We start from the raw sequence: 13,202 nt of genomic DNA on the forward strand, positions 1-13,202 counted from the left end.
AAGGACTAAAAACTATTGTTTTTAAAAAAAATTTTAGGAACCTTGACCAATCAAAGTTTTGTTCAAAGAATAAAATTCTTAACAAAAAAAATAGGAATTAAAAAATTAGTTAACATTATTTTTAAATATTCACTTATCTACCAATATATATATATATTAAAATTTTTATTATTAGTCCCTAAACTTTTTTATTCTTACTTTTGATTCTTTAATTTTTTACCTTCTTACTTTTTTAGTCTCTTTACTAAAAGTAAGAACATGGTCAACTTAAGAATAAAAGTAAAGCAATTAAAACACTTTACGTCTATTAACATTTACTATTAGTATTTTAAAGTAAAAAAGATCACATATATTAACTAAAAAGCTCCACATATCAATGTGTCTCTCTTCTTTAAAGTAAAAAAAAATATTTCTCTCAATTTTTACTTTATTCCTCACTTTTTGTTGGACCACTCTACATAAGAATAAAAAAGATGTTAACATTAACATATAATAAAAAATTCAGAAACTTAAAACATAAATTTAAAAAATTTAGGAACTAAAAAGATATTCTACCCAATATAAAATTTAAAAACGATTTAAGAAAACATTAAAATTGTAAATTGTGAACTTAATCCACATGTAAGCCACAGGTTAGTGCACTAGTATTTTTTGCAAACCATGATTAGTACAAAGTAATATGTAGGAATTGAACACAGCACTACTAATATTAATAATGATATAGATTTTAAATTAAAAAACTTTACGGTATACTTATAATGATATAGTGTTTAAATTAAAAAAAAACTTTTAAAAATTATTAATTTATTTTCTTGTAGGTTTGATTGTATTTTTTATCTCCAACTTTTTAATTTGACACACTTTCTTTTCAATCTTTAAAAAATTTGTGAATTTTATTCTTAAGCCATTTATTCATTAATAAGTACAAAAATTAGGAATAAAATTTGCCCAAAAATAAAAAAAAAAGTTGGGACTAGAATTTTCCCACAAAAATAAAAAGTTGGATGTAAAAAAAAAATTGGGATAAAAAATAAATTATGTTAGTAATAAAATAACAAGGTAAAATTAACAAATTTCTGATAAGTCAAAGGTAAAATAGGTCAAATTAATTTGTTAAAAATAAAATTTATCAAAAATTAAAAGATTGTGGATAAAAATTAGAAATTAAGTTATTATCTCCGTAATATAAATTCAAAACTTTTCATTTGTTATCTTTTTCTTATCGGAACCAAACGAAACATAGGTATCAACTGGGAATACGAGGCCATAGATATATCTGTCGCCAATTCTTTGGTTCCTCATTACTTCTTTGATCCACAATATTTCAAAATCCTCACTCTCTCTCTTCCACTCTTTTGCTGTTCCCCTTTCCCAATCCACACCTCATTCATCATCCCCTTTCCGTAAGTTTTTTTTTTTTTTTTTCTTTCGAACTTGGATGTAAGATAAGGGTTTTAGTTATCGAAATATGTATTTTCTGATGCATTTGTTTTTAGTTGCACTGTACCAATAATTTCCGCTTCTATTGTTTCTTGTCTTTGGTTAGTTAGGGTAATTGGGATTATTTGGGAGGGAATTGAATATCAATTATTGTGGGAAAATAAAAGGTTTTGATTTTTGCTCATTATGGCTTTTAGGAGTGGCAAATTACTTTTAATTCAGTTTGAGGAATGCTAGTAACACACTATTTTTGCATTCATATTCTCCTACTAATAATGCAATCTGAAATTGTATGACTCTGCTAAAGTTGGGTTCATTCTCTATCAGGAAGCATAGCTTAGGGTTTTTTTGCCTAATGATAGAGTGTTGGAAAGAATGTGTCAAGGATTGGGGGTATCTCAGTCAGTTTTATGCCCTTGGAGGAGTGAAAAGCTTTAAACATGATAGGGTTTGTTTGGTTTGTGAAAATGCTTTTTGTTTTCACTTATAATTACAAAAGTGTCACATGGTTTTTCACTTTGCTTCTTGTTTTCCAGGATTTGAATAAATGGTGTAAAATCCTTTAAAATGGGAAATGAAGTTAAAACATTGTACATTTTCTTGTAATTATTTGACATTTTAACAAACAGAACTTAAAATGTGAGGTGGCTGCTTTTTGTACAACTCAGCATGTGATTTTTAAAATTTTATGTTCTCTGCGAAAGTTATTGTTTGCAGATCACATGAATTGATTTAGTATATGGAGTGAGAAATTGCAGAGAAGGAAGGTAGAAAGAAGCAGTATCCCTCTCTGCTATTCATGATTTGCTTGTTCCTAATACCAGGCTTGGTAGGGTAGCATGGTCTTTTAGTAACGTAGATGGTAGATTGCAGGCTAGTTCATATATGCAGTTCTGCTCTTGTAATCTCTATTTCTAAATCCAACTTAAAAAAGTAGGCTATTTAAGGATTTATTTTAAGATTGAAGTTGTATTTAATTAAATTCGTAGGACTTTCTGGCTATTCATTTATGCGACTAAATTTTTGGAAAATTTTCTTTTTTGGCAGGTGATTGATACAGGACTCATTGACTTGATAGGTAATAGGTTATGATATGAAATGAATTGTTTGAGTAATTCTATGATTTTTGTGTTATATGTGAAGAGTTACTTTACATTTCTGCATCATTATTATAAACTCATAATTAGCTTGTGGTGATGGCTTATATTGACAATATCTATTGCCAATGGGAAAAAATATCTTGCTTTTGGTTATGGTTGTCAATATCAATTATCATAGTATATAACTTTGAGAGACGTGTTTTAGTTCTGAGCTTTTTCAATTATGATTTTCTACTTCGCCTATAGACATTCAATATTCTTTTGGCAACAGCTGCACCTAGAAGCAATGAGTGATAATGGTAACACTTAGCTAGGGTGAAAAGTTTTTGGATGAGAAGACTTCAGAACATTTTAATTTGTATAACCAATTCTTTTTCACTTGGTGTTTGTTTTTCATTTTCTTTTTCAAATTCTCTTCTACTTAGAATCTTGTAAGATGGTAATCTTCATTGTACTTTCATTGATGTTACATTTGCTATTTGCCTATTTGTGATTGATTTTAAATTAAAAGCCAAATTTCTATTTTTATTTTTATTTTAATGTTGATTATTAAGCTAATGACTGTTATTATAAATATCAATGATTGAAGCATACACCCGTAGCAACATGAGGGCATGGCATTAGTTAAGCTAGATAAACTATAAAATGCTGTCAACTACTGCCGCTGCTCAGCTTCCAAGTTGCTGGTACCTCATTCCCAGCCATCTTAACGTCCATCATCATGCTCAACAAAAGAGAAAACTCACCACTCTATCACTTGCCAATGCAGATAGCCGAATTCCCCTCAGAAACTTCTATGGCCTAAGTCTTCCTCAAACCCATAATTGCAGCAAAGGGAAAGAAAGCAATAACAGGGCTAGATACAATTCCAATTTAAATCAGAACCACAGACATTTATTATTTCTACAGTTCTTCCCTGACAGTGACACAGAAGACAGCAATAATCAAAATCCAAGAACCAGAAACCACTGTCAACATCAAGTAGATGAACAAAGAGAATTCAAGGAAAATAAAGAGGCCAGGTTGCTTTTCTCAAACATGTGGTGGGTAGATGTGAAAGCAGCACTTGGCCAAAGAATAAATTTGGAGGGCATTCTATGTTCAACTATGGTGATCTTAAAAGACCCGAAATTGGCAATGCCCCATATTTCTGTTCCTGATATAAGGTATGTTGATTGGGCTGAGCTGCGTAGAAAGGGATTTAAGGGTGTTGTCTTTGACAAGGATAATACTATTACAGCACCTTACTCTTTGAAGTCCTGGCCTCCACTTGAGTCTTCATTGGAGTGTTGTAAATCGGAGTTTGGTCATGATATTGCAGTATTTAGTAACTCTGCGGGTAATTCTAGCTTGAAGCATTTTGAAATTATTCTGAATTTTATGGTAGTAGTTGTTCAGTAAGTCACTGAAAGTGTTTTGTGTTGTTTTATTGATGTTATGAATCAGGACTTCATGAATATGACCATGACGGTTCAAAAGCTAGGATGCTTGAAGGGGCAATTGGAATTAAAGTCATAAGACATAGTGAGTATTGCCTTTTATTTTAGAGCTTTTTCTTGAATATTTCCTTTATCATGGAACTTGAAAGTACATGTTATCTTCTGCTCTGTATAAAAGATTGAAATATTCCCTTGGGAGAAATGCCTTTGGTAGTGAAGTTGGTATGTGTATGTATGCTTCAGGGGTGAAGAAGCCAGCCGGTACAGCTGAAGAAATTGAAAAGCATTTTGGTTGTGAAGCTTCACAATTAATCATGGTAGATAAAAAAATTGTAGTGTTCACCTTCTAGCAGCTATCCGTTTGCTAGTTTGATTCATATTTATCCTAAACCATAATATTTGTGGCAGGTTGGCGATCGGCCATTCACTGACATTGTTTATGGCAATCGGAATGGATTTCTAACTATTTTGACAGAGCCATTGAGTCTTGCTGAGGAGCCGTTTATTGTTAAGCAGGTTTGATTTTCATTATTCATTTTATCTTTTGGGTGCTTGAATTGTATGTCGTGATTAATTTTTCTCAATAATAGGAAAATTTTTAAGAATGGAAAAGAATGAGAAGTTCAGTTTGACTGCTGATCCTATAACAAAAGAGAAATCGTAGCAGAGATAAAATCACCAAGCTTAAAAGCTCCCACACCTCTTTTTGAGACAGCTAATGAAATTCTAGAAGAAATGAGTTAAGATATTTTCACATAGTTGTACAGAATGATTAACTGGTTCCGAAACATTAGAGTAGGAAATTCTCAAAAAAGTTTCTTGTGTGAAATAACTCAACTCAGTTAATGCAAATGTTTATATATCTGATATGATTCTATGTGCCAACGGGAAATTCATCATGCTTTTACAGTTTCTTTCTCCTGTGTTAATTAACATCCTGAATTTTGGAAAATTTGTATAATTCCTTGCTAAAGCTTGTCATGTCTATCCGATATTTTGTATTGATGTTGAAAGTCCTGATAGATCTTTTATGTAACTTTTCTGTTTTAATACCATTGCAATGGTAGGTTCTAACTCTTTGCTGAACATGTTTTTAGGACTTGCTTGGTGTGTGAAATCTGATTGACAATGCTTTGCTAAACATTAGAAATTTTTTATTTCTGATGATTAATGAATTTCTTATGTTTTATCACTATAAATCCATTTGAAATAAAGAAATGTGAGTGCCTTAACATTCCTTTAATAATTGTGATGATAGGTGAGGAAGCTAGAAACTTCATTTGTAAGTTTCTGGTCTAGAAGAGGGTTGGATCCACTTAGCCAGAAGTTATTGTCAGATCCAAAGCCATGTGTCAAAGAGCCATATCATTGACAAGACTAATATCCAAACACTGCACAATTTTTTGGCCATCAGAAGTACTGCTTTTTAGTAAAGTAATGCCCTTTAGTTAAGTAATGCATACATGTCAATATATTTTTTTTAAAAGCCTATCTAGTTTATTTTTTACCACATGTTAAATACATATTTCTCTGTCCTTTATCTGGTAAAGTTATCTCCTCAGCTTAAAGCGTGTTTTTTTTGTAAACAACACTAACAGTAACACACCCTCTTCAACCAGCTAAGTGTTTAAATAACAGTTTTTTTTAAAAAAAATAATCGTTTGCTTATATTAGCTTTTTAAAGTGAGTTTTTAAAAACTAAGAGAATATTTTTTCACAAACAATCCTTTAAAAAGATGCTATTAGTTTTTTGTACCCTAAAAAATCGGTAGAGAAAAATTATAAAATGAATTTTCTAAATTTCATAAAAGTTTCACCTTTGTTTTTACCGCTACACCCAACTATAGTGTAGACTGTAGAGGAACTCTTCTGTACTCAATAAAAATTGTTGAAAGTAAATATAACTAAATGGAATTATCATTATTACTTCCAGTCGGGGAAATGAATTATTATTTGGTACATCAAAATATGGAAAATCAAATGTTTTTTTCAAGGGAATGGAAAATCAAATGTTAAGCAAGCGATTTAAAATTTAAAATATTATTTAGAAAGTGACAAGAAGATTGTGATTTATAATATCAAGAATTTCTAACGCATCTTTCTATTGATTCATGCATGTTCCAATTCAAATTCATAAGTACGGTTTGCTATATCAATTATAAAAGGTTGAATCAATTATATACTTGATGGCAAATAATTTATATTGCTTTCTAATTGTTGAACAAGAATAAAAATATTTCATATTAATTTAGTTATAGCAATAAGTTTCAGAAAATATTTAGAAAATCTATAATGAAGTACTTTTAACGTTTAATAGGCATACTAGAAATATTTGGATATTCTTAGGGCATCTTCAACATATGTTCTTACTGGTGTTCTTAAAATAACTAGTTCTTGCAATGGAGAGAATTAACTTGGCATCCACTTGTGTAATTGGTTCTTCTACAAGAAGTCAAGAGCCTCGAAGAACCTGCTCTTGATAGAAAAGCAACTGACAAAGGAGAGAAAGAGTAACAAAATTCAACAAAAAAAAAAAAGAAATTATAAGTAGAAGACTTTGATTATGTCGTGACAATTCTGATTATAGTTCCGACATGGTGAGAAAGTGGTGGTCACTCCAAAGATGGAAAGGAGATACAAGGTGGATGGATGGTTAAGGGAGAAGGGGAGAGAGGAAAAATTGCGGGTTCAATCTCCTCTATTAATAAAAGGCTTAAATACATTTATGGTCCCTGTAATTTAATATTTTTCATTTTTCTTCTATGCAAAAAAAATATTTTAGTTATTACAAAATATGCTTGTTTTATTTTTCGTTCTTAAAGTGTTTTACATAATATTTTTTTTACTATTTAAAGCTTTTTTTTTTACCTCTTAAAGCATTTTTTATCGATCAAAATAATATCTAAAGCACGTTAAAGACAAAAAACAAAATAAACACATTTTGAAACGATTAAAACAAAAAGAAATTTAAGGACGAAAATAAAAAAAAGCATTAAATTGTAAGGACAAAAAATGTATTAAAACCTTAATAAAACTAACATTCTAAAAAAAATATTAGTTGGTGACAAAAAAAACATTAATGATGGCTCTAATAATAGAATAGATAGAGAAGGGGTAAAAGGGGGTTGTGCGTGTAGAGGGTGTAACGACTTGTCTCGTCGCTACGATATCACTACTCTAAACGTGTAAATTTTGATTTTTTTTTTAAATGAAAACTTTGTTAATTTGCTTATGAAAAACGAGAGTAAATTTTTCACAATACACATTCACCAAACAATGCACAAATACTTAAACGAATATATAGATATATTAACTTAGTACACATAATTCACATGACGGAAGGTAAATTAGTGATATAAACCTTCATTGCACAAGGGCTGACTTAGGATCGTCTAGGATTAAACCTTGATGGAAAATTCGAAAATTGATTAAGAAAAGGATGGGAAATTGGCAAGATTCCAGGGTTGGGCAATGACTAATTTCTTGGGTCTTAATAAGGTGGGTCTTGGCATAAAATGGATGAATGGGATGGTAAAAACGTAGGTTAAGTGGTGTCTGAACAAAAATATAGAAATGGTTATAACTCAAGCTACAGGACTCCAAATGAGATGATTCCAAAATGAGGTGAAAGGTATCGTTTTGAGTTTCAACTTAGGCTAAAGAATCACTTAATTTGAATGAGTAAAACGAGAGTTATGGTCACGAGATAATTCTACGCAGAATTGGATTTTCTAGAAATTGTGGTTTGAAGGAACAAGGTTGAAGATGAAATGGTGGAAGGAAAGAATCATTCTTTCCAGCGAGGGCAACACACAAAGGATGTGAAAGACCTTTGATATAACCAGAATGTTCTTGAATCACTCAAGAACTTAGGAGAATCACTCTCACTGAGATAAAAGAGATAAACTCTAATTTTTCTGAATAAAACTCAACTTGTGTTTATTGATAAAATGGTTCAACTTATATAGAAGCTTTACATCAGATTTTAGTAATGATCCACTAACCTAGGATTAAAAGAACTTAATGTCATTAACCTAGGGAATTAAAAGAACTTAATGGCTGAGGTAACTGAAATTGTGGCAACCAAAAGTCACCCCCAACAGCCATCAAGTCAGCCACCATTTGGTCTCCCAAAAGGTTTATGCCTAGGTTGCCAATTTGGCCCTTATTACAACTTGAACTAAACCAAACTAAAGCCCTTTTAGTTGATTGAACCAAAACATATTTTTGGCCAGCCAACTTTACAAGGATTGGGCCATTATTTAGACAAACTAAACACTCTAAAATTGAGACAAAGTGGTGCCATTTAATCCTCCTCCATTTGGGCCATGATACAACTCACAACCTAAGACTTTTCTCCTTGAAACTTGGGCTTGTATTCAAATAGTATGGACAACACTTGTTGAAAAGCTTCCTTGGTTTTCCTTGCTCTAGCCCTTGTCATAGGTCCTCCAAGTCCTTCAAGTGGATCCTTGCCCTTGCTCTTGGTCATGTCCTCATCATTCTCTCCCTCTTGAGAAGGATTTGTCCTCAAATCGGATTCTCCATCTGCATCAAAAAGAGATAAGTCAGAGACATTGAAGGTGGAACTAACATTATACTCACTGGGCAGCTCAACTTTGTAAGCATTGTCATTGATTCTCTCAAGCACTTGAAATTGCCCATCTCCCCTTGGTTGAATCTTTGATTTCCTTTGTTCCGGAAACCTTTCTTTTCTCATGTGCACCCAAACCCAATCTCCGGGTTCGAAGACAACCTTCTTTCTCCCTTTGTTGACTTGTTTAGCATAGCTTTTATTTCTCCTTTCAATTTGATTTTTGACTCTCTCATGAAGCTTCTTCACATAGTCCGCCTTTGCTTGACCTTCTTTATGCTTAAAAACCGAAACATTATGCATAGGCAAAAGATCAAGAGGAGTTAGTGGGTTAAAACCGTAAACAACTTCAAAAGGAGAACAATTAGTGGTGCTATGAACAACTCTATTGTAAGAAAACTCAACATGGGGTAAACAAGCTTCCCAAGTTTTTAAGTTCTTCCTCAAAATTGTCCTAAGCAAAGTTCCCAATGTCTTATTAACAACTTTCGTTTACCCATCGATTTGTGGGTGACAAGTGGTTGAAAATAACAATTTAGTGCCCAACTTGCCCCACAAAGTCCTCCAAAAATGGCTTAGGAACTTAGAGTCCCTATCACTAACAATGCTCCTTGGCAAACCATGGAGTCTCACAATCTCCTTGAAAAACAAATCAGCAACATGGGAAGCATCATCAACTTTTTTACATGGAATAAAATGAGCCATTTTAGAAAACCTATCAACAACCACAAAAATGGAATCTCTACCACTGCTTGTTTTTGGGAGCCCCAAAACAAAATCCATGGATAAATCAATCCAAGGATACTCCGGAATTGGCAATGGAGTATACAATCCATGAGGCTTTACCTTAGACTTTTCCTTTTTACATATAATGCAATGTTCGCAAAATTTCTGCACATCCTTTTTCATATGAGGCCAATAAAAATGTTCTTGTAATGTTTCTAGAGTCTTTTGGACCCCAAAATACCCCATTAAACCTCCTTCATGTGCTTCAAAAACAAGCAAATTTCTTGTAGAACATTTAGGCACACACAATTTGTTTTCTTTGAAAAGAAAGCCTTCATGTCTAAAGAAACCATTTTCTGAAAATTTTTCACAATTTTTAAAAATTTCTCCAAAAGTTTCATAATTTTCATACATGTTTTTAAAACGTTCAAGACCAATCAATTTTGTTTCAAGCATAGAAAGTAATGCATGACGCCGAGAAAGAGCATCAACTACAATATTACCTTTTCCCTTTTTATGTTTGATAACATAAGGGAATTGCTCTAGGAATTCCACCCACTTCGCATGCCTTTTGTTAAGCTTGCCTTGCCCCTTGATATACTTGTGGGACTCATGGTCACTATGAATGACAAATTCCTTGGGATAAAGGTAGTGTTGTCATGTTTTCAAAGCCCGTACTAAGGCATACAAATCCTTATCATAAGTTGAATAGTTAAGGGTAGGACCACTTAACTTTTCACTAAAATAAGCAATTGGATGGCCTTCTTGCAACAACACAACCCCAATCCCAACATTTGAAGCATCACACTCAATTTCAAAAGATTTTTGAAAGTTTGGCAACGCAAGTATGGGGGCATTAGTTAGCTTTTGCTTAAGAACATTGAAAGCTTCTTCTTGTTTCTCTCCCCATTTGAAACCAACATTTTTCTTGAGCACTTCATTGAGAGGTGCTGCCAATGTGCTAAAATCCTTCACAAATTGTCCATAAAAATTTACTAAGCCATGAAAACTTCTCACCTTGGTCACGGACTTAGGTGTAGGCCATTCTTGAATAGCCCTAACCTTCTCCTCATCAACTTGCACTCCTTTTGAACTTACAACAAACCCAAGAAACACAACATGGTTAGTACAAAAGATGCATTTTTCAAGATTGGCATACAATTGTTCTTCTCTAAGCACACACAAGACAGATTTTAAATGATCAATATGCAAATCAAGTGAAGTGCTATAGATAAGAATATCATCAAAGTACACCACAACAAACTTTCCTATGAACTCTCAAGATATGGTTCATTAATCTCATGAAAGTGCTAGGAGCGCTAGTTAGGCCAAAAGACATAACCAACCATTCATACAAACCATATTTTGTTTTAAAAGTAGTTTTCCATTCATCCCCTTCTCTAATCCTAATTTGATTGTATCCACTTTTTAAATCGATTTTAGAGAAGTAACATGCACCATGCATTTCATCAAGCCTAGGTATAGGATGCCTATATTTAATGGTGATGTTATTAAGGGCTCTACAATCGAAATACATGCGCCATGTCCCATCCTTTTTAGGGACCAAAATCATTGGGACAACACAATGATTCATACTATCTCTTACCCAACCTTTGCTAATGAGTTCATCCACTTGTCTTTGAATCTCTTTGGTTTCTTGTGGATTACTTCTATAGGCTGGCCTATTGGGCAAAGAAGCTCCCGGAATGAGATCAATTTGATGCTCAATTCCCCTCAAAGGTGGTAGTCCACTTGGCACATTTGATGGAAACATGTCTTGAAAATCCTGTAAAAGAGTTTTAACACTAGAAGGCACTTCAAAATCATCAAAAGTGTTAGTGGTCAAAATATGATTTTTGCAAAACAAGATGTATAGTGACTGTTTAGCACGAAACAACCTCTTGACCTCACTTTTTGTGTCTAAATAGCTCTCCCTCACTTCAAGTGTTTCACTCTTCTTTTGTTCACTCTTTTTCCTCTCAAGTGTTTCCCTCTTTTTCTCACTCTCAAGTGTTTTGCTCACTTTTTCTTTTTCTCTCCTCTCTTGAAGAAGTTTTTCTCTCATTTTCTTTTGATCCTCACACACTTCTTGTTGACTCAATGGTTTGAGCACAATCTTTTTGTCTTGGTGCATGAAAGAGATCTTGTTGGTGTAACCGTCATGATTGGCTCTTTTATCAAATTGTCATGGTCTCCCCAAAAGTAAGTGACCAGCCTCCATAGGAACAACATCAGAAAGTACCTTATCATTGTATTTCCCAATGGAAACATCCACTTCAACTTGCTGCCTTACTTGTACCTCCCCGTCCTTACTAAGCCATTGAAGTTTGTATGGCCTAGGATGTGGTTTAGTAGCTAAATTTAGCTTTGACACTAATCTAGCACTAGCCACATTGGTGCAACTACCTCCATCAATGATCACCATGCACACCTTGCCATTGATTAAACATCTAGTGTGAAAGATGTTTTCTCTTTGGCTCTCCTCCTCATGCTTCAATTGACCACCAAGTAACCATCTAATCATCAACAAATCTCCCTCCGGAGTCTCCTCTTCCTCTACGTACTCACTCTCCTCTTCCTCTTCAACATCGGATTCACTTATATATTCTCCATCTCTAAGAACCATGGACCTTTTGTTAGGGCACTCATAAGCATAGTGTCCTAGGCCTTGGCACTTGAAACACTTCACATCTCTACTCCTTTTAAAGGGTTCCTCTTGGGACTTTGAGCGAGTTTTTGATGGAGTAGGTGTGGAACTACTAGAAGTAGCAGCCCTATCTTTCTTACCTTTGTCTTTCCAACTAGAACAACCAAAGTTGGCAGAACTCCTCTTAGCCACTCCTTTCCTTTTTAATTGTTGCTCTACTTGGATTGCTTTGTGAAGCAAATAATCCATTTCAACAAACTCCTGCAACTCAACAATATCACGGATATCATTAGTCAAACCATTAAGAAATTGAGCCATAGTTACCTCCTCATCTTCTTCAATCTTTGCTTGAATCATGAGCACATCCATTTCCTTGAAATACTCCTCAACCCCCTTGTTGCCTTGGGTTAGTTTTTGAAGCTTAAATTTCAAATCCCTTGAGTAACTAGCCGGCACATACCGCTTCCTCATGATCCTTTTCATCTCCGCCCATGTATCAACCATTGGCTCTTCATTTCTTGCTCTCACCTTTTGTAGCTTGTTCCACCACACAAGAGCATAGTCGAAAAACTCCATGGTGGCAAGCTTCACCTTTTGAGTTTCAATTTAGGCTCAAGAATCACTTAATTTGAACGAGTAAAACGAGAATTATGGTCACGAGATAATTCTGCCCAGAATTGGATTTTCTGGAAATTGTGGTTTGAAGGAACAAGGTTGAAGATGAAATGGTGGAAGGAAAGAATCACTCTTTCCAACGAGGGCAACACACAAAGGATGTGAAAGACCTTTGATATAGCCAGGGTGTTCTTGAATCAGTCAAGAACTTAGGAGAATCACTCTCACTAAGATAAAAGAGATAAACTCTAATTTTTCTGAATAAAACTCAACTTGTGTTTATTGATAAAATGGTTCAACTTATATAGAAGCTTTACATCAGATTTTAGTAATGATCCACTAACCTAGAATTAAAAGAACTTAATTCCATTAACCTAGGGAATTAAAAGAACTTAATGGCTGAGTGTAATTGAAATTGTGGCAACCAAAAGTCACCCCCAACAGCCATCAAGTCAGCCACCATTTGGTCTCCTAAAAGGCTTATGCCTAGGTTGCCAATTAGGCCCTTATTACAACTTGAACTAAACCAAACTAAAGCCCTTTTAGTTGATTGACCCAAAACATATTTTTGATCAGCCAACTTTACAAGGATTGGGCCATTATTTAGAAAAACTAAACACTCTAAAATTGAGACAAAGTGG

The 13,202-nt window shown here is 33.6% G+C and overlaps 1 protein-coding gene across 1 annotated transcript; it reads left to right on the forward strand.

Moving 5' to 3' along the window:
- Nucleotides 1–1,218: 1,218 nt before the first annotated feature.
- On the forward strand, nt 1,219–5,547 carry LOC114403502. Its single transcript, XM_028366524.1, has 7 exons — nt 1,219–1,403; nt 2,488–2,518; nt 3,130–3,879; nt 3,987–4,064; nt 4,223–4,296; nt 4,388–4,495; nt 5,238–5,547. Exons 3-7 carry the CDS (start codon nt 3,186–3,188, stop codon nt 5,349–5,351), a joined length of 1,068 nt encoding a protein of 355 aa, XP_028222325.1. The 5' UTR covers nt 1,219–1,403; nt 2,488–2,518; nt 3,130–3,185; the 3' UTR covers nt 5,352–5,547.
- Nucleotides 5,548–13,202: the final 7,655 nt, after the last annotated feature.

This window comes from Glycine soja, chromosome 20, assembly GCF_004193775.1.
Source record: "Glycine soja cultivar W05 chromosome 20, ASM419377v2, whole genome shotgun sequence".
Taxonomy (NCBI): Eukaryota; Viridiplantae; Streptophyta; class Magnoliopsida; order Fabales; family Fabaceae; genus Glycine; species Glycine soja.

Bases quoted from the DNA above. Each gene is read 5' to 3' on its own strand.
- LOC114403502 (XM_028366524.1), top strand. From the start codon at position 3,186: ATGCTGTCAACTACTGCCGCTGCTCAGCTTCCAAGTTGCTGGTACCTC. The intron at 3,880-3,986 runs GTAATTCTAGCT...GTTATGAATCAG, and splicing joins AGTATTTAGTAACTCTGCGG to GACTTCATGAATATGACCAT. The intron at 4,065-4,222 runs GTGAGTATTGCC...TGTATGCTTCAG, and splicing joins AATTAAAGTCATAAGACATA to GGGTGAAGAAGCCAGCCGGT.